This window comes from Podarcis erhardii (assembly GCF_964252035.2).
Source record: "Podarcis erhardii genome assembly, chromosome: 1".
In the NCBI taxonomy this organism is placed as follows: Eukaryota; Metazoa; Chordata; class Lepidosauria; order Squamata; family Lacertidae; genus Podarcis; species Podarcis erhardii.
This window is the reverse complement of record NC_138497.1, coordinates 4,771,274-4,792,768: the sequence shown is the minus strand read 5'-3', so window position 1 is coordinate 4,792,768 and position 21,495 is coordinate 4,771,274. Positions and strand designations below refer to the sequence as shown.

Genomic DNA, 21,495 nt, shown 5'->3' with positions numbered 1-21,495 from the left:
GGCCCTAGTCTCTTGTGACAGAGCGTTCCACCAAGTTGGGGCCAGTGCTGAAAAGGCCCTGGCCCTAGTTGAGACCGATCTAACCACCTTACGACTTGGGACCTCCAAAATGTCATTTGTGGACCTTAAGGTCCTGCGTGGGGCATACCAGGAGAGGCGGTCCCATAGGTACATGGGTTCTATCCTTTAAAAAAAGATGCAAGGCAGGGTTCGTGAGGGTTGTGGCCTGGGGAGAAGCCTGAGGGATGGGTTGAGAGGTCTGGCGGCCCCCAGGCTTGAAGTTCCCCCACCCTGGGGTCCACCCTCGCCTGTTCTCCCCGGGGACTCACCAGCGATCCTGAAGCCATTTTTGTATCCCGGTTTCTCCAGAGCAAAAAGCCAGCCGAAAAAGCCCCCGATGGGAGCCAGAGGCATCAGAGACCTGGCGGCCGGCTGAGGGATGTGGCTGATGGCTGTGTAGGCTCGCCCGTCGTTGCCGACAATGTAGGCATGCATGTCCACTTCTCCAAAGCGCAGCGGCGTCTGGCCCACCAGCAGGTCTCCACTCACCTTGCCGTTGAGACGGTGAGCAGCGCCTGAGAAAGCCAGAGGAGCCTTTTAGCCAAAGCAGAATCATCACCACCATCATCATCATTTTATTGTTTGTACACTGGGCGTCTCCCAACAGAATATTAAGAACATGATAAAATATTACACATTAAAAAGCTTCCCTGAACAGGGCTGCCTTCAGGTGTTTTCTAAACGTCAAATACAGTTATACCTCATGCTACATTTGCTTCAGGTTGAGTGTTTTCAGGTTGCGTCCCGCGGCGACCCGGAAGTAACGGAACAGGTTACTTCTGGGTTTCGCCGCCCGCGCATGCGCAGACATGCAAAATGACGTCATGAGCAGAAGCAGCGAATCACAACGTGCAGACACGGGTTGCGTTCTGTTCAGGTTGCAAACGGGCGTCCGGAACGGATCCCATTCGCAACCAGAGGTAGCACTGTACTTGTTTATTTCCTTCACATCTGCTGGGCGGGCATTCCACAGGGCGGGCGCCACCACTGAGAAGGCCCTCTGTCTGGTTCCCTGTAACCTCACTTCTTGCACTGAGGGAACTGCCAGAAGGCCCTCGGCGCTGGACCTCAGTGTCCAGGTAGAATGATGGGGGTGGAGACGCTCCTTCAGGTATACTGGGCCGAGGCCGTTTAGGGCTTTGGAGGTCAGCACCAACACTTTGAATTGTGCTCGGAAACGTACTGGGAGTCAATGTAGGTCTTTCAAGACCGGTGTTATATGGTCTGCATAGTCCATCAATTTCATCCGCCATTCTTCTTTCGTCAGTAATTCTTCTTGGTTCCTTTTTTGTGCCTATAATAGTCTTGCTGCCGTCACTGCATATAAAAACAACTTACAATCCTGTCTATTAATGTCATCTCCTACAATGCCAAGTAAAAATGCTTCTGGTTTTTTAATAAATGTATATTTCAACATCTTTTCCTTCTCATTATATATCATTTCCCAGAAGTTTTTCACTTTTTTACATTCCCACCACATGTGATAAAAGGTTCCTTCCTTTTCTTTACATTTCCAACATTTATTATTTGTTTTATACATTTTAGCTAATTTCACAGGGGTAATATACCACTGATACACCATTTTCATCACAATTTTTGACATAATTTTAAAATAAAAAACCTTGTCTTATACACGGAAAAGTACGGTACCTTCTGGCAAGCAGTGTCTTCCGTTCCCGTAGAACTTAGACTGGCAGTGGCAGCAGAAACCTGTGCTGTAATCTGTGCAGAAGGCATGAAGGGAGCACTGGCGATGGTGGTCCTCGCAGGTCTCCACACTGGCAGTGCTGTAGGTGAACCCTAAATGAAAAAAACGCAAGTTGTTTTATATTCTATATATCTCAGAGGGAGCGGGCTGCTGCAGCTGTGTCAGCTTGCCCTCCCGCACAGAGCTCAGAGCTCGTCCTGTAATCCACCACCTTTGGGCTCAGAATCTCACCTGGCTCTGGGAGAATCAGAAACCAGGAAGACTAGCATTTTAATAAGGAACAGGGGGAATTTATAACTTATCTTAAAGACCATTGTAAACCATTAAAATCGTGAGTAGGACTGGAATATCCCTTGTAGCTTAATGGTGAATTTTGGATACAACAGAGAGTATCAGCTGAGAGAGATCATCAGGGGGTTTGGACTGGGTGTCAATCAATATGCGAATGATACCCAGCTCTACCTCTCTTTCAAATCAGAACCAGTGAAAGCGGTGAAGGTCCTGTGTGAGTGTCTGGAGGCGGTTGGAGGATGGATGGCGGCTAATGGATTGAGGTTGAATCCTGACAAGACAGAAGTTCTGTTCTTCGGTGTAATGGGGTATGGGGTTGCTTGTGCGTAAAGCGCAAACTGCTCCGAGCTGAGTAGTTTGGTTAAAACTTTCCCCAGGCTGGACAGTCAGTACACCGTGACTGTCTCAATCACTGGCAGAATCCGTCAGTGGGTGTTTCCTGAATTTCTTCCAACACAGAAGTTCTTTCACACCCAATCGCCGCCTGCCTTCTCTGCGCGAAACCTTTCTGCGCAGAGTGGGCGTCCCCAGAGGAGATCCCGTGCTCTCCCCGCTGGCTTCACTGGAAGAGTCCTGGAGCCTTCTCTCTGAAGTTCCCTCAGACTCCCCTTTCTCCCTGGCGTCACGTCTATTTCCTTCCCCAGCGGAAGCTTCCTCTCTCTCCTTGCTGGTTCCCTCTCCAGCATCATTTTGGAGCCTCACCACCACCCTTGGCTCCGATGGCAGTTTCCTGACATTGGGGGACAGGGGGCGAGCTGGTGTTGAGGACCTACATTGGCCCCTAGTACATTTCCGAGAACAATCCAAAGTGTTGACCTTTAAAGCCCTAAATGGCCTCAGTCCAGTGTACCTGAAGGAGCGTCTCCACCCCCATCGTTCTGCCCAGACGCTGAGGTCCAGCTCCGAGGGCCTTCTGGTGGTTCCGTCACTGTGAGAAGCAAAGCTACAGGGAACCAGGCAGAGGGCCTTCTTGGTAGTGGTGCCCGCCCTGTGGAACGCCCTCCCACCAGATGTCAAAGAGATAAACAACTACCTGACATTTAGAAGACATCTGAAGGCAGCCCTGTTCAGGGAAGTTTTTAATGTGTGACATGTACTTTTGATCTTTGTTGGAAGCTTCCTAGAGTGTCTAGGGAAACCCAGCCAGATGGGTAGGGTACAAATAAATTATTATTATTATTATTATTATTATTATTATTGAATAGTTGGGTTATCATAAAAGATGCAGGAGGGAATGATTAACAGCAGAACCCACAAATGGGAGGTCCAAGAGATTCCTTAGAATCTTGCTTTTATGCTGTATGTGACTGTATAATTTCTATCTGAAACCCAAATAAATAAATAAAAATGGGAGGGGGGGAGAGAATCTCACCCAGCTTCCACAGGACATTTGACGATGCTGAATATTGGTCCACCTAGCCCAGCACTAGGGTACAATTTGCTCCCGGCCCAATGTTCTTGTGTTAATTGACAAAGTCCTCAACAACTCAGAATAATATAGCTGCAGAGATGGAGGGGGCCCCAAAGGTCGTTCCTACGAAAGAGCTTTGACAGTGGAAAGGTCTCTCTCAGAAGGTGGCGGACTCTCCTTCCTTGGAGGTTTGGAAGCAGAGGTTGGATGGCCATATCTCAGTTGAGATTCCTGCATTTCAGGGGGTTGGACTAGATGACCCTTGGTGTGTCCCCCCCAATTCTATGATTCTATGTCCGCATTAAGCTACATTCCCAACTGACCACTGTGTTCTCCAGAAGGTCTGCAGTGGGAGCAGGTACCTTGAACCAATTCCAAACTTTTTTGGTATTTGAGGCACTTTCTCCCACTGAATATAAGGAAACTTTGCTAGGAGACCCACAGCTGGTTATTTGTCAATTCTTGGGGGTTGAGAGGCAATTCAAAACAAAAATGTATGGGAAAATGGGATAGATATAAGATATATGTTCAAAAATATAGTAAAGGTTCGCTATCTATGCTAGCATTTGATTGACGTTGGAGAGAAATTGAGTTGAGAAACAAGGTGTATTGATATAGGAACATATTGATATAGGAACGTATTAGATAAAATGTAAAGAAATATACAATAATAAGAGTACATTCATTTGTAAAAAAAAGAAAAAAAAAGAATATACAACAAGATTGACAGGAAGTCCGTAGTGTTGGTACAAATATTATTTTGAAATGGCTTTGTTTTTTCTTTGTTTTTCTTTCTTTAGGTACATAAATTAGGTATATAAACTTTGTATACATGTTGGAAATTATATTAGAATATGCCCTGTAATGTAATATGATAATGTATACATATGTGACATAAGAACGTTAAAAACAAAAAAGCCCACAGCTCCTGAAGCCAGCCAGAGCCAACTGCTCCGGGCTGCTGAGACTGGCGCTGCTGCTCCGGGGACATTCCGGGGATGGAATTTGTCCGGGGACTTATTTGCAAATCCGGGGACTGTCCCTGGGAAACGGGGATATCTGGTAACCCTAGTGTACAGTTTCCCATTCCTTGTGAGCCTGCCCTGAAGGCAGAGAATTGGGAATGAGGAGGACGTACCAGGGAAGCGATACGATGGCCACCTTCCAATACAGTGGTACCTCGCAAGACGAATGCCTTGCAAGATGAAAAACGCGCAAGACGAAAGAGTTTTCCGTTTTTTGAGTTGTTCCGCAAGACGAATTTCCCTATGGGCTTGCTTCGCAAGACGAAACGTCTTGCGAGTTCTTGCGAGTTTGTTTCCTTTTTCTTAAAGCCACTAAGCCGTTAATAGCCGCTAAGCCACTAAGCCGCTAAGCTGTTAATAGCCGCTAAGCCGCTAATAGCCGTGCTTTGCAAGACGAAAAAACCGCAAGACGAAGAGACTCGCGAAACAAATTAATTTCGTCTTGCGAGGCACCACTGTATCTGGAGGGATGTCTCATGGAAGATGGAGAAAGCTTGTTTTCTGTTGCTCCAAAGGGTGCAACCTAAAGCAATGGGTTCAAATGACAAAGAAGGAGATTCCAATTAAACATTAGGAAGAACTTTCTGATGCTAAGAGCTGTTCAACAATGGAATGAGCTCCCTCGGAAGGTGGTGGACTCTCCTTCCTTGGAGGGTTTTAAGCAGAGGTTGGGCAGCCATCTGTCATGCATGCTTTAGCTAAGACTCCTGCATTGCAGGGGGTTGGTCTAGATCAGTGTTTCCCAACCTTTTTTGGGCAAAGGCACACTTGTTTCATGAAAAAAATCTCGAGGCACACCACCATTAGAAAATGTTTAAAAAATTAACTCTGTGCCTATATTGACTATATATAAAGTAACTCTCTTTAATAGGAATCAAATAAACACAAATAAAGTATTTTATAATTACTTTATTATGAAATAGTAAGTAAACAGAAATATGAAAAATTATAAAATACTTTATTCAGTGAACCTGTGAGGGCCCGCCCTTTGCGGCAGCCGATTGGCTGCCGCCGTGGGCAGTGAATATTAATGATGTATCATTTTTGTGCTTCATGCTGTGGCCACAGACATGTGATCTGATGGTGAATTTGGGGTGACCCAATGCAAAAATCCTGAGAATCCCTGTGGATCCATGTTTTGTAACCACGTTTTTGCACCATTGCAGCCCCAGGCAACAGTGGGTGTGTGATTTTGGGGGGGCAGGCTGTAGCCATGGACATGCTATGTGATCTGATGGTGAATTTGGGGTGACCCAATGCAAAGATCCTGAGGATCCATGTGGATCCATGTTTTGTAACCACATTTTTGCACCACTGCAGCCCCAGGCAACAGTGGGTGCGTGATTTTTGGAGGGCAGGCTGTAGCCATGGACATGCTATGTGATCTGTTGGTGAATTTGGGGTGACCCAATGCAAAGATCCTGAGGATCCATGTGGATCCATGCTTTTAAACCACATTTTAAGTGGGGAGGGAACGGACAGAACGGACAAGGAGCACGAGAGGGGTGTGCAGAGAAGCAGCTGGCTAAGAATGCAGGAGAGGGGTATAACGGGGAGGGAGGAAAGGAAGGCAAAAGTTTTCCCTCACCTACTCACCCAAGCCAGCCAGCTCGCACGCTCTCTCTCTCTCTCTCTCTCTCTCTCCCTCCTGCCTGCTTGCCTGGAGGGGAGGGGCTTTCCCTGCTCTTTGTTCCGTTTGAGCAAGCACAGCAAGGAAACAGAGGCGGGTGGGCAGTAAGACCCTGAGGCAAGTGCGGCTTGTGCTTGCTCAGCAGCTTCTTCACGGTGCTCCGCGGAACGGTGTTCTTCATCCCGGCGGCGGCGGCTCCCTCTCTTTCCTCTCAAGCAGAGCGGCCTTCCTGCTCCAGCCGCGCCTGCGCCTGAGGAGTTTCGAATCTGCCGCCGCGCGCAGGGTGACGTCACGGCCGCCGCCGGGCCAATCCGCCTGCTCGGCCCCGCCTCCCTTCTTCTCGCCTCCCTCACGAGAGGAAGCGCCTCCCTCGCGCACGGCGGATGCAGCCTGAGCAGAGTCCCCTCTCGCTTAGAGCAGTGTTTCCCAAGCGGCACACGAGGCAACGTGTCGCGGCACACTAGTGTGCCGCGGAACACCGGTTGGGAAACACTGGTCTAGATGACCCTCAGGTCCCTTCCAAGTCGACAGTTCTACGATTACGGCCAGTGATAAGACAGCTTCTTAAGCTCCCATTTTCACACAGACCTATATGCCACCACCTGAGGACAATGCCGTCCGTTTTTTGTTTTTTTAATGATCTTAGAAAAAGCGGTTCTCATTCACCAGCCTCTGCTACTCACGTTGACACAACTCAGAGCTCCCAGGGTAGAAAAACCTCTTCCGAGCCCCTGGCTTCCTGCGCTCACCACTGCAGATCAGAGAAGGGGGATCTCCGAACACCCAGGCGTTGCTGCACTACAGTTCCCACCATCCCCGAGACCGTTTAGCCGAGGGTCCCTGTGATGGCATGGGATTCGGACCCGGAGGCTGAACCTGAGGGATCCCAGCCTGCACAGGATTCCCCGCCTCCAGAACCAGCTGAGCCGGGGCTGGGTCATGAGCCTGAAGGGTCCTCACCTGTGCTGGATCCTCAGGTGCAGGCACCAGCTGAGTCTGCTCTGGCCCCTGAGGCGATGGAGGACCCATTGCCTGCAGGTGCTCCACTCTGAGCCCTGTCAGGGGAAGCTGAGATTGCCTCTGGGTCCGGTAACCCTCCAGCCTCTCCTGAGCTGCAGAGGCTCAGGGCAGAGAGGCGGAGGGAACTAAGTTCCCGCTGGAGGAGTGCTCGCCTTCAGGCCAGGAGAGGCAAGTCACCTGAGGATCAGGGCCGCCCTGTGCCTCAGGGCAGATAAAAGCCGGCCAGCCCCAGTCCCAAGTTGCAGGAGCAACATTGTTGGTAGCCTGTTCCTGCCTGCACCATGTCCTGCTCTTCTGCCAGAGTTCCTGACCCCACCCGACTCCCTGCCTTGGACCCAGCTTCAGCCTTGACGGACAGCCTCCATACCGCACCCTCAGACTGGACTCGGACCTCGCCTCTCGGTTAGCCCCCGGGACCAGCACAGTCCCTGACGCAGATCTGTCTTCCTCTTCCCCACATCTCTGTGCACCACACAAGCCTCAGACATCCCTCAGCTGTGGGATATTCCGTTTCGTGCAGACGGAGGGCTGTGACCGCCAGGTTCCCTGCGGCCACTAATGGCTTCTTAATTCTTCGCACGGCAGCTCTTGAGAGACAACAATCTAAATATCCGCAAGTTGGTCTGGAAGAGATCCCTGAAGGGCCAGCTGTCACGTAGGCCAACAGCCGTCTCTAATGCACACTCTGCCCCAGTAACCACGAAGGGCGGCTTTTGGCGATTCTCTCTGCCTCTCTATCTATCGCTGTCTCTCACAAATGCACACACTCTTCTGCAAACTCGTCCCCTGTCTCAGGACAACAGGAGATCATGCCTCGTGAGAACATCAAACAAGGCTGCTGGGTCAGGCCAATGGCCCATCTAAGTCCAGCATCCTGGTCTCCCAGTGGTCAACCAGGTAATAATAATAATAATAATAATAATAATAATAATAATAATAATAAATTATTATGTATACCCCGCCCATCTGGCTGGGTTTCCCCAGCCACTCTGGGCAGCTCCCAACAAAACACTAAAATACAATAACCTATTAAACATTAAAAGCTTCCCTAACCAGAGCTGCCTTCAGATGTCTTCTAAAAGTCAGGTACAGATAGGTAGCCGTGTTGGTCTGCCATAGTCAAAACAAAATAAAAAATTTTTCCTTCCAGTAGCACCTTAAAGACCAACTAAGTTAGTTCTTGGTATGAGCTTTCGTGTGCATGCACACTTCTTCAGATACACAGTCAGGTAGTTATTCATTTCTTTGACATCTGATAGGAGGGCATCCACAGGGTGGGTGCCACTACCGAGAAGGCCCTCTGCCTGGTTCCCTGTAACTTGGCTTCTTGCAGCGAGGGAACCGCCAGAAGGCCCTTGGCGCTGGACCTCAGTGTCCGGGTAGAACGATAGGGGTGGAGACACTCCTTCAGGTATACTGGACTGAGGCTGTTTAGGGCTTGAAAGGTCAGCACCAACACTTTGAACTGTACTCGAAAACATACTGGGAGCCAATGTAGGTCTTTCAAGACTGGTGTTATGTGGTCTCGGCAGCCGCTCTCAGGCACCAGTCTAGCTACCGCATTCTGGAATAGTTGTAGTTTCCGGGTCACCTTCAAAGGTAGCCCCATGTAGAGCGCATTGCGGTAGTCCAAGCAAGAGATAACCAGAGCATGCACCACTCTGGCGAGACAGTCTGTGGGCAGGGAGGGTCTTAGCCTGCGTACCAGGTAGAGCTGATAGACAGCTGCCCTGGACACAGAATTAACCTGCGCCTCCATGGACAGCTGTGAGTCCAAAATGACTCCCAGGCTGCACACCTGGTTCTTCAGGGCACAGTTACCCCATTCAGGACCAGGGAGTCCTCCACACCCGCCCGCCTCCAGATGTCTGTGGGAAACTCTCAAACAGGATTCAAACACAAGACCCCTCTTCCCCTTCTGTGGTTTTCAGCAACTGATATTTCAGAAGCACTGATGCCTCCAGCTGTGGGGACATAACACAGCCATCCTGGCCAGTAGCCATCAATAGCCCTCTCCTCCATGAATGTGTCCAATCCACTTTTAAAGCCATCTATCTTGATCGCCATAACTGCCTCCTGGGGAACTGAGTTCCACAGTTCCACTATGCGCCACGGGGGAAAGTCCTCCTTTTTACCCGTCCTAAATCTTCCAACCTTCAGCTTCCCTGGATGCCCGTGAGTTCTAGTGTTAGGAGAGAGGGAGAGAAACTTTCCTCTGCCCGTTTTCTCTACTCCATGTGCATCATTATTTGACTTCATATATTTATTTAACCCATTTATATTCCGCCCTTCGTCAAAAGATCTCTGGGTGGTTCACATGACAAAAAATGCAAGACGGAAGCAGAAATAAATGGCGGAAACAAAACCAACAGAGCAATAATTCCCCCCTCCTGCAAACACAAGGCTGCAGAAGAATAATCAGCCAAAGGCTTATTAACGAAACTCGACTTATTGCATATGCAATTAATCCTGCTGCCTACCGTATTTTTTTGCCCTATAGGACGCACTTTTTCCCCTCCAGAAATGAAGGGGAAATGTGTGTGCGTCCTATGGGGCGAATGCAGGCTTTTGCTGAAGCCTGGGGAGCCCGGCGGGAGTTCCTGCCGGGCTCCCTAGGCTTGCGTATAGCAGCCTGCATCCCGAAGCCTGGGGCGCACTGAGCAGCGTGCCCTGGGCTTCGGGCAGATGTCCGCAAGCCTTGGGAGTTTCCGCCGGGCTCCCAAGGCTTGTGGATAGCAGCCTGTTCTGGGGGCTGGGGTCGGGGGAAGCTTGGACTTCCCCCGCCCCAGCCCCGCACATGGAGGGGGAGAAATAAATTTTTTTTCTTTATTTCCCCCCCCCCCAAAAAAAACTAGGTGCACCCTATGGGCCGGTGCACCCATGGTAAGAATCTCCAGTTTCAGAGACTGAGGTCTGGGGTAGGGAGATGTTCTCAGGAGCTTACCATCCGGGTCAAAGGGGAGGTCCTCATCCACACCGACAACCCGTCTCCTGTGGCTGAAAGGAGGGGTGTCTGGGAAGCTTTCGAGAATAACTTCGCCCTCCGGGTAGTCTGGGAAGATGTCTGGGTCCGTAGGGTCACTTGTGCCTTCTCCCTGCGGGGATAGGCTGCCCCCATCTCCACGGCGCCTCAGCAGAACAGCCGTGACGGCCTCGATCGGTCTCTCGTACACTGGGGGCAGGGACGGGGTCCTCGCGTTTTCTTCTACTACAGAAGGTGGTGTCAGTTGCTCTGACAGGTACAGGAGGGCCGAATCCAGTTCGGGGTATGGAGGGAGGCTGCTGGGTGCTGAGTAGAGCGAGGTGGGCTCCACTTCTGAGTCCAGGCTGGCGCCCGAGTGCCTTGGCTCGCTGTAGTCGACCTGCGGATCGGCGTTCGACGCGGCGCTGGGTCTCGGTCTGAGCAGCTGCCCGGTGGGCACCACGGGCAGGTACTCAAAATCGTCTTCGCTGTCATCATAGAAGGGATCTGCGTAGTCGAGGTTGGGGTCAGGGTATTCCGGCTCCAGGAAGTTGTGGCCGGTGGAGCTGGTCTCAGGGAGTTCTGGGGGAGCAGCGGGGAGCCCGCCGAGCGAGGCAGGGACCACGTTGCCCAGCTGGGTGGCACTGCCAATGTGGAAAGCCCAGATGCCAGGGATGCCCATGTTGCTCAGCCTAAAGGAAGGAGGAAGAACAGGGCTGGATTAACTGTTAGGACATCAAGGGAGAACGGAGGGTGGGCACCACAGAAATTTCCCACTGCCGGATTTTTAACCTCAACAAATCACTCAGCTGAACGTTTGTTTTCTCAGTCAAAGGATATTTAAAATCCCCACAGAGGAAATCAGAAGAAGTACCAACATTGAAAGATTGGCAAAATATTCTTTTTGAAATGATTGAATTAGCAAAAATGACGTCAACAGTTAGAAAGGCAATCTAATCAAAATCTCAACCAGGGATGGGAATGTGTAGAAGAATACATAACCAAAAGATGCTCCAACAAGGATTTATTGATATGTATAGACTGATTTCACAAAGTTAAGTTAAAAATTAAGCTAAGCTAAGCTAAGCAAATACAGTGGTACCTCTAGATGCGAACGGGATCCGTTCCGGAGCCCCATTCGCATCTAGAAACAAACGTAACCCGTGTCTGCACATCTGCACGTGCACAGGTCACGTTTCGGCGCTTCTGCGCATGCGCATGATGTCATTTTGAGCGTCTGCGCATCCGTTACTTCCGGGTTGCCACGGAGCGCAACTCGAACATGCTCATCCGGAAGCACATTCAACCCGAGGTATTGCTGTACAGTGGTGCCCCGCAAGACGAATGCCTCGCAAGACGAAAAACCCGCTAGACGAAAGGGTTTTCTGTTTTGGAGGCGCTTCGCAAGACAAATTTCCCTATGGGCTTGCTTCGCAAGATGAAAATGTCTTGCGAGTTTTTCCGACTTTTTTCCCCTCCCCCCCCCCTTTTTCTAAGCCGCTAAGGCGCTTATCCGCTAAGCCACTAAAAGCCGCTAAGCCGCTAATAGCGCTAATCCGCTAAGCCGCTAATGGGCTTGCTTTGCAAGACGAAAAAACCGCTAGACGAAGAGACTCGCGGAACGGATTCTTTTCGTCTTGCGAGGCACCACTGTATATAAGATTGAATGTTTAATTATTAAGATACAAAATTACCATCTCAATAATAAAGTTACAAAGTAATAACAAGGAAGTCACGCACGGGTGGGGGGAAGACACAGGGCAAGAAATAAGAAATGCATAAATGTGGGTACATAATGAAACGTGAAAATGTGAATTTACGAATATAATGCATATGTATCAATATGTAAAGATTTCATATATGTATTGCAACATTAATAATAAATAAATAAAGTGCAAAAAATAAATAATCATCCCCACAGAGCACCTATGCAGCAAGGCAGGCTGGGAGCCTTATCTGAAGTACAGAAGCAGGTGCGTTACATAACATTAGTTTTGAGAATCTGATCATAGAATCAAAGAATTGTAGAGTCGAAGTGGGGCCCCCAGTGGTTCTCTATCCCAACCCCTGCAATGCAGGCATCTCAGGAATCTCAAAGACTTTGCACTTCGAACAAGTAGGAGAAAAAAACTCAGATACAAATAAAGTGGAAGGATACAAAAAAGAAAAATTATTTTCCATCTTACTGTAGGTTTTTCTTCATTTTGATGAACAAAAAACTATTTTATGGTTTATTATTGTGTATATTTTGAATGGGGACATGGGTGGCACTGTGGTCTAATCCACTGAGCCTCTTGGGCTTGCCGATCAGAATGTCAGCGGTTCAAATCCCCGCAACTGAGTGGGCTCCCATTGCTCTATCCCAGCTCCTGCCAACCTAGCAGTTTGAAAGCACACCAGTGCAAGTAGATAAATAGGTACCACTGTGATGGGAAGGTAAACGGCGTTTCCGTGCGCTCTGGTTTCCGTCACGGTGTTCCATTGCGCCAGAAGCAGTTTATTCCTGCTGGCCACATGACAAGGAAAGTTGTCTGTGGACAAATGCCAGATCCCTCGGCCTGAAAGCGAGATGAGCACCGCAACCCCATAGTTGCCTTTCATTGGACTTAACCATCCAGGGGTCCTTTACCTTTACCTATATTTTGAATCCCCTTCATGGATCACTGCCTCGTCATGGCAAAGGGGCTTGATTAACTCAGAGAAGCTATGAGCTATGCCATGCAGGACCACCCAAGACGGACAGGTCATAGCCGAGAGTTTAGACTAAATGTGATCCACCTGGAGAAGGAACTGGCAAGCCACTCCAGTATTTTGCCAAGAAAACTCCATGGACATAAAAAAAGGAGATGCTCTGAGAAGAAAGTGAGAGTTTCCAAGGCATGCTCTGGTCCATGGGGGTCACAGAGAGTCGAACACAAATAAACAACAACAAGTATTTTGAATAAGATATGTATATGGAGGCACCAAAATCTTTCCAGCGCTTAGGGCCTCTAAAGATCTTTCTCCAGCCCTGAGGAAGAAGGGTGAAAGCCCAATGGCTACTGTCAGGGAACTGCCATCGGAGCCAGAGGCGGAGGGAAGGCTCCAGAGGGATGCCGGAGAGGGTCCCAGTAGGGAGAGAGGCAGCCCATCCGCTGGGGAAGGAAATCAGCGTAGCACCAGTGGAGAAGGGGGGCAGATGGGGGAATCGGAGAGAAGGCTCCTGGACTCCTCACCGGAGACCAGCGGGGAGAGCATGGGTCCTCCGCTGCCCACACCCTCCCTGCGCAGAAGACTTCCGCGCAGGGAGAGTAGAAGGCGACTGGGCGTCAAAGAACTTCTTTGCTGGAAGAAGTTCAAGAAATGCCCACTGACGGATTCTGCCAGCGATTGAGACAGCCACGGATGGGTGGCTGTCCGGACAGAAAGGGTTCACCCAGGTGACTCAGCCAGGTGTGGTGACGACTTACGCACGAGCAACCCCCTAGAACCATTACAGCTACTGATTGACAACCACCTTTTAAAAATAAAACAAAACGAAATGAAATGAAAACTTCAATATGAAGGGCGCGAATTCATGCAACAAGACCATCCTGGCTCCCACTGGGGCTGAGCAGGTGCCCCGGGAAGCCTGCAAGCTGGACCTGAGAGGCAACAGCCCTTTCCTGCTGCTGCTCCTCTTCAGAAACTGGTATTCATATAGATTCATGGAACTGTAGAGTTGAAAGGGACACCCAGGGGTCCCAACCCTCTGCAACGCAGGAATCTCGGCTGAAAAAATCCATGACAGTGGGCCATCCAGGAGCATACAGACTTTGACTTGGCATTAGTTCAACATTCACGCTGTGCCTGAAGATTTGGGCCGGGGAGGGCAAAACTGAGAGGCAGCCTTACCCACAGGGCTTACGGTCTAGTAAAGCATGATTCGGAGGAAGGGGGGATTTTATGACAACCGACGAATTCCTTTGGGGCTCGGGGCCGAGGAATCTTGTTGCGTGTAATTGCCTTGGCGTGATCCCCGCCAACGAGCTAAAACAATGCAGTCCTGCTCTATCCCACACTGGCAAAGTCTGGATATCCATGTCAGATGGGTAACCCGGATCATGTCACTAATTGCAAACAGCAGAAACAGCTCCGCTGGAGAGGAGCTGGGAAGCAGCGATGGGATCTGGGTTGGCCACATGATCAAAGGACCGAGGCAATGCAGATCCAGATCACGGGGGAATTTGCTCTTCAGAGCTCAGCTTGGCAGACCTGAAATTCTCTTGCTCCTTCAATACCCCAAGTAGCATCAAAAATATGCATGTAGTTCCTAAACAGCAACAGTAAATGGCAGAATGCAATGTCCACTTTTCTAGGATCAGTAATGGAATAGGATGCCCATCTGTCGTGGATGCTGTAGTTGAGATTCCTGCATTGCATGGAATTGGACTAGATTACTGTCCCGTCACCTCCTGGCAAATAGAAGGGGAAGAAATGGAGGCAGTGAGAGATTTTACTTGCTTGGGCTCCATGATCACTGCAGATGGTGACAGCAGCCACGAAATTAAAAGACTCCTGCTTCTTGGGAGAAAAGCAATGACAAACCTAGACAGCATCTTAAAAAGCAGAGACATCACCTTGCCACAAAGGTCCATCTAGTTAAAGCTATGGTTTTCCCAGTAGTGATGTATGGAAGTGAGAGCTGGACCATAAAGAAGGCTGATCGCCGAAGAATGGATGCTTTTGAATTATGGTGCTGGAGGAGACTCTTGAGAGTCCCATGGAGTGCAAGAAGATCAAACCTCTCCATTCTGAAGGAAATCAGCCCTGAGTGCTCACTGGAAGGACAGATCCTGAAGCTGAGGCTCCAAGCTGAGGCCACCTCATGAGAAGAGAAGACTCCCTGGAAAAGACCCTGATGCTGGGAAAGATGGAGGGCGCAAGGAGAAGGGGACGACAGAGGACGAGATGGTTGGACAGTGTTCTCAAAGCTACCAGCATGAGTCTGACCAAACTGCGGGAGGCAGTGGAAGACAGGAGGGCCTGGCGTGCTCTGGTCCATGGGGTCACGAAGAGGCGTACACGACTAAACAACTAAACAACAATAAACTATGGCGATCACACAGGGTCCCTGGATGTCTGATGGTCTATTGATCCCTGTGCCACCACTGTGCTCGCTTCCCCGCTGCCACCAACCTGTTACTCTCAGGTACACACTGAGTCCAGACTGTTATTAAAATTGAACCAAATAAACAAGTTTATTTTATAAGCGTTAAAAAGTTTAAGGTTTCTCAGATAATATTCCCATCAGTTTCTTAACTTTAGTATCTTTACCGGCCTATACCTTCCTAATACCTTCTGACTGATTATATCAACTGTTTGACTGACTCCTCTTAACATATTCTCTCACTCTCTCACATCAGACTAGCCCAACCCACAGACTTATCCTCTCTCTCTCTCTCTTCTCTAACTCCAGACTGACTTCTTAACAACTCTAACGCTAACTCCTCCCCTTGGGTTCCTATTGGTTAATCATTTTACAGTGTCTTTTTGGTGGTGGCTCCCCATTTGAGGAATCCCCTTTCCTGGCCAGGTGCATCTATCTCCTTTGTTATTAACTTCCAAGAGGGATTCTGAAAGATTCCTGTTTGGTCAGGGTTTGATGGCTGAAAGATGCTGTTTCTGGCAGCCTTGACCTTGTGAGCTTCTAAATTGTTTTCAGATGCTCTCAGTTGTTCTTGCTTCTAAAATGTTTTCACTCGTTTTATTTTTATTTTAATTGCATGGTTTCGCTGCGTTCTTGTTGGCCGCCCTGGGCTCCCTCGGGAGGAAGGACGGGACAGAAATGCGATAATAAACAAGGCAATGTTCAGCTGCTGGAGGCAGTAAATATCTCTGAACGCCAGGTTTTTGGGAATCATAGAGAGAGAACAGGCCATGGGCCTGATCCAGTACAAGTATTCACATAGAGAGCTTCTCTCACGGACTTATATCAGGAATGTTTGGACTGCTTGGCTTTGACATATTGAGTTGCACACGTCATTATTATTTGGGCATTGTATATATTGTCTAAGATTCCTTTTGTTGTGTGTATAATTTTTATTAAGTTTTCTGTTTTACAATTTAAAATATTCATTAAACAAAATGTCAGTGATTTCCCTTTTTCTCTTTCCATGGTTCAATTTGCATATCATAAATCCCTGCATATTTTACATAAATTAAACCATTCAGTATTCCATTATTACATCCATCAAAACTTGTTGAATTTATCTTAATGGTGCCAACATTTTCAAGTATACAGTTTCTCCCCCCCCCCCATATATTCAATAAACATTTCCCAATCTTCTTTAAACGTATGTTCTTCATGTTCTCCTATATTCTATATGTTAGGTCCACAAGCTGTGCATATTCCATCAGTTTAAATTGCCATTCTTCTTTGGCAGGGACCTCACTCATTTTCCATTTTGGGGCAAACAATACACGGGCCGCAGTAGTGGCATACATAAATAGCCTTTTTTGACACCTGGGAATTTCCATCTGAATTATCCCCAACAAAAAGGACTCTAGTTTTTCTTGGGGGGGGGGGGGGATTATTCCCAAATACTCTTTTACCCTTTTACAGGTCCACCACATATATTATTATTTAAGATACATGTGTAATAAATACAAGGTGTTGAAATGCTGTACATGTTGGACCTTGGTTAGCGAGACCTAGAATCAAAGAATCAGAACTGCCAGGGTCATCTAGTCTGACCCCTGGCAATGCAGGAATCTCGACTAAAATATCCATGGCAAGTGGCTGTCCAATCTCCCCAGCCAGCCTGGCCGATGAGCAGGGATGATGGGAGTTGTACTTTCAACATGTTGTTGGTCTCCCAGCTTCCATGACCCTCAGGCAGCGTAGCCAATATTCAAGGATGATGCTCATTCCAGTGACATCTGCAGGGCACCACATTGGCTACTCTCGAGTAGCAGCTGCGTGCTCCAGAGGTGTTCAGGGAAAGATAGATATCACATTTGGGATATCAAGATTATTATTATTATTATTAGGACGTGAGTGGCGCTGTGGTCTAATCCACTGAGCCTCTTGGGCTTGCAGATCAGAAGGTCGGTAGTTCGAATCCCAGCAATGGAGTGAGCTCCTGTTGCTCGGTCCCTGCTCCTGCCAACCTAGCAGTTCAAAAGCACATCAAAGTGCAAGTAGATAAATAGGTACCGCTCCGGTGGGAAGATAAACAGCGTTTCCGTGCGCTGCTCTGGTTCGCCAGAAGCGGCTTAGTCCTGCTGGCCACATGACCCGGAAGCTGTACGCCGGCTCCCTCGGCCAATAAAGCGAGATGAGTGCAGCAACCCCAGAGTCGGTCACGACTGGATCTAATGGTCAGGGGTCCCTTTACTTTATTTGATTTATTATCATCATCATCATCATTTATTATTATTATTATTATTATTATTATTATTATTATTATTATTATTACTACAGTGGTACCTCAGGTTAAGTACTTAATTCGTTCCAGAGGTCCGTACTTAACCTGAAACTGTTCTTAACCTGAAGCACCACTTTAGCTAAGGGAGCCTCCTGCGGCTGCCGCGCCACCGGAGCACGATTTCTGTTCTCTTCCTGAAGCAAAGTTCTTAAGCTGAAGCACTATTTCTGGGTTAGCGGAATGTGTAACCTGAAGCGTATGTAACCTGAAGCATATGTAACCCGAGGTACCACTGTATCATCATCATCATTTTATTCCCAAGCCCCTGGGGAACAAAAGATAAAAAATACATTAAAATATCAGTCATTAAAAACTTCCCTAAACAGGTCTGCCTTCAGATGTCTTCTAAATGTCAGTTGTTTATTTCTTTGACATCTGATAAGAGGGCATTCCACAGGGAGGGCGCCACTACCAAGAAGGCCCTCTGCCTGGTTCCCTGTAACTTTGCTTCTCGGCGCTGGACCTCAGTATCCGGGCTGAATGATGGGGGTGGAGATTCTCCTTCAGGTATCCTGGACAGAGGCCATTTAGGGCTTTAAAGGTCAGCACCAACACTTTAAATTGTGCTTGGAAACATACTGGGAGCCAGTGTAGGTCTTTCAAGACCGGGGTTATATGGTCTCGGCGGCCACTCCCCGTCACCAGTCTGGCTGCTGCGTACTGGATTAGTTGTAGTTTCCGGGTCACCTTCAAAGGTAGCCCCACATTGAGCGCATTGGAGTAGTCCAAGTGGGAGATAACCAGAGCATGCACCACTCTGGCGAGACAGTCTGCAGGCAGGGAGGGTCTCATCCTGTGTACCAGATGGAGCTGGTAGACAGCTGCCCTGGACGCAAGATTGCGTCTCCATGGACAGCTGTGAGCCCAAAATGACTCCCAGGCTGCACACCTGGTCCTTCAGGAACCCAGATAGAGCACTACATCAGGAAAGAGTCAAGGGAAGACTTTGCACAGGCCCTGAGCGACGAAGAACTGGTGAAAGAAAGAGAAGTGAGAAATGATGGGTTTCCTATCTGGGTGGCGAATATGCAGCCAAGTGGATAAGATGCCAACAAAGGTCCGTATAGTAAAAGCTATGGTTTTCCCAGTAGTGATGTATGGAAGCGAGAGCTGGACCATAAAGAAGGCTGATCGCCGAAGAATGGATGCTTTTGAATTATGGTGCTGGAGGAGACACTGGAGAGTCCCATGGAGTGCAAGAAGATCAAACCTATCCATTCTTAAGGAAATCAGCCCTGAGTGCTCACTGGAAGGACAGATCCTGAAGCTGAGGCTCCAAGACTTTGGCCGCCTCATGAGAAGAGAAGACTCCCTGGAAAAGACCCTGATGTTGGGAAAGATGGAGGGCACAAGGAGAAGGGGATGACAGAGGACGAAATGGTTGGACAGTGTTCTCGAAGCTACAAACATGAGTCTGACCAAACTGCGGGAGGCAGTGGATGACAGGAGTGCCTGGCGTGCTCTTGTCCAGGGGGTCACGAAGAGTCGGACACGACTAAACGACTAAACAACAACAACAATAACAGATAAGATGCCAGTCTAGGAATGAGAAGAGGGCCAGGGAGGCAGAGATTGCGCGCATTCCCCGCAACTTTCTTCCGTGACGGTTGTGCAAAACGCTGGGCGGATTCTGAGCCGCAAAAATAGCTGGCAGGCTGCAGGTCCCCACAGCATCTAGAAGCAAACAAGATATCCCTTCACAGCCCCTGAATGCTCCCCCGAGTCCGTGGATATTCGCACATTCCTCTCCCCTTCCCTCATGTCAGCCAGCTCCAAGCCAGAGAACAGCTGGCATTTGATAACAGTGGGAAACGGAGACGGCAGCTGCGGTTTTACAGGCCCGGCTCCTCGAGTCGGTCACGTTTCAAGGAAATTTCTAAATACCCGCCTCCCCCTCCCGGTCCCAAAACTCCTCCTAAAGCCAGCTGAAGCTGCTGTGAAGCATCGCTGCTGCAAATGTCTAGATCAGGGGTTGGTAAGGGAAATGTATCCTGAGACTTTTTACGAGGTCCGGCTGTGTGATTAGGAAGCAGATTTGAGCTGGCAAGAAAAGGCCACAAATGGTCAGTTGTCTAATTTACTAACAGCCTTGAAGATACAGCATTGAACTAGCAGGGCCACCTGTTTGACCCAGCAGAGTCCTTATGTTCTTATGTCAGGGTTCTTCAGCAGATACGTTATTACCGAATCATAGAATTGTAGAATTAGAAGGTACCCCGAGAATCATCTAGTGCAGGGGTTGGCAAAGTCTTTCAGCAGGGGGCCGGTCCACTGTCCCTCAGACCTTGTGGGGGGCCAGACTATATTTTGGGAGGGAAACAAACGAATTCCCACAAATAACCCAGAGATGCATTTTAAATAAAATTATGTTTCCAAGCACAATTCAAAGTGTTGGTGTGGACCTTTAAAGTCCTAAACGGCCTCGGCCCAGTACAGTGGTACCTCGGGTTACATACGCTTCAGGTTACAGACTCCGCTAACCCAGAAATAGTACCTCGGGTTAAGAACTTTGCTTCAGGGTGAGAACAGAAATCGTGCTCCGGCGCAGCGGGAGGCCCCATTAGCTAAAGTGGTGCTTCAGGTTAAGAACAGTTTCAGGTTAAGAACAGACCTCCAGAACGAATTAAGTACTTAACCCGAGGTACCACTGTATACCTGAAGGAGCGTCTCCACCCCCATCTTTCCACCAGGACACTGAGGTCCAGCTTTGAGGGCCTTCTGGCGGTTCCCTCCCTGCAAGAAGCAAAGCTACAGGGAACCAGGCAGAGGGCCTTCTCGGTGGTGGCGCCCTCCCTGTGGAACGCCCTCCCACCAGATGTCAAAGAGAACAACAACTACCAGACTTTTAGAAGACATCTGAAGGCAGCCCTGTTTAGGGAAGCTTTTAATGCTTGATGCATTACAGTATTTTAATATTTTGTTGGAAGCCGCCTAGAGTGGCTGGGGAGACCCTGCCGGATGGGTGGGGTACAAATAAATTATTATTATTATTATTATTATTATTATTATTATTATTATTATTCAGGTAAGCCACACACCCCCGACTCTCCCCTCCCTTCTCCACAGCACCAGACGAGCCCCAGTGGCTGCTTACCTGTGTCTTGCAAGCGGCAGGGGCTGGGGGCGGCAGGACAATGAGCGCCGCGCAAAAGGGCTCCAGAGAGGGGCTGGCAGTAACAAAGCCCGAATTGAGCCTGCTTACAATGGCTCAAGCGCTAACGCTGCTGCTGCTGCTGCTGGCGCCAACCAAGCCCAGCCCCCTTCCGCTTGGCTCTAGGCAGGGCAGGGAGAAGCCAGGAGGAGGGAGGGAGGGAGGAGGCGCTACTGAACGCACACGCTGGCGCAGCCCGAATGATCAGATCCACGCTGATCCACGCAGCGATTCCTGGTCCGTGGGGCGGCTCAAGAAGGCAACTGGGCCAGATCTGGCACCCCAGGCCTTAGTCTGCCTACCCATGCAACTCCCTGCAATACAGGAATATGCAGCTGTTCAATATGGAGTTCGAACCTGCAACCTTGGTCTTATGGAATCTGGCATATTCCCACACCGCCTCCCCTGCGCTTTCAGTCCACAATCAGCCATGGGGGGGGGGGGGGAAGTAGGTGCAAGGCTGGGCTGATTGCCAAAGAGGAGACCCTCTGGCCTCCTTGCTTTTATATCTTTCCGATCTTAAAGGCGCATGGTAACTTCCAGATTGGGCATCCAACGTAGACACTGTTTGTAAAAAAAAGGTAAAGGTAAAGGACCCCTGGATGGTTAAGTCCAGTCAAGGGCAACTATGGGGTTGCGCCACTCATCTCGCTTTCAGGCTAAGGAGCTGGTGTTTGTCCACAGACAGCTCTCCGGGTCCCGTGGCTAGCAGGACTAAACCGCTTCTGGCACAACAGAACATTGTGACGGAAATGAGAGCACAGAAACACTGCTTACCTTCCCCGCTGC

The 21,495-nt window shown here is 49.2% G+C and overlaps 1 protein-coding gene across 1 annotated transcript in view; it reads right to left on the bottom strand.

Annotated features, from left to right (window-relative positions):
- Positions 1–21,495, bottom strand: part of NID2 (nidogen 2) — a 74,542-nt gene that overhangs the window by 38,489 nt on the left and 14,558 nt on the right. Inside the window, exons 4-6 of the mRNA XM_081858643.1 lie at positions 10,090–10,799; positions 1,711–1,860; positions 330–575 (exon numbers count right to left, since the gene is read on the bottom strand). Coding sequence (XP_081714769.1) covers positions 330–575; positions 1,711–1,860; positions 10,090–10,799 — 1,106 coding nt within the window. The remainder of the gene's footprint in view (positions 1–329; positions 576–1,710; positions 1,861–10,089; positions 10,800–21,495) is intronic.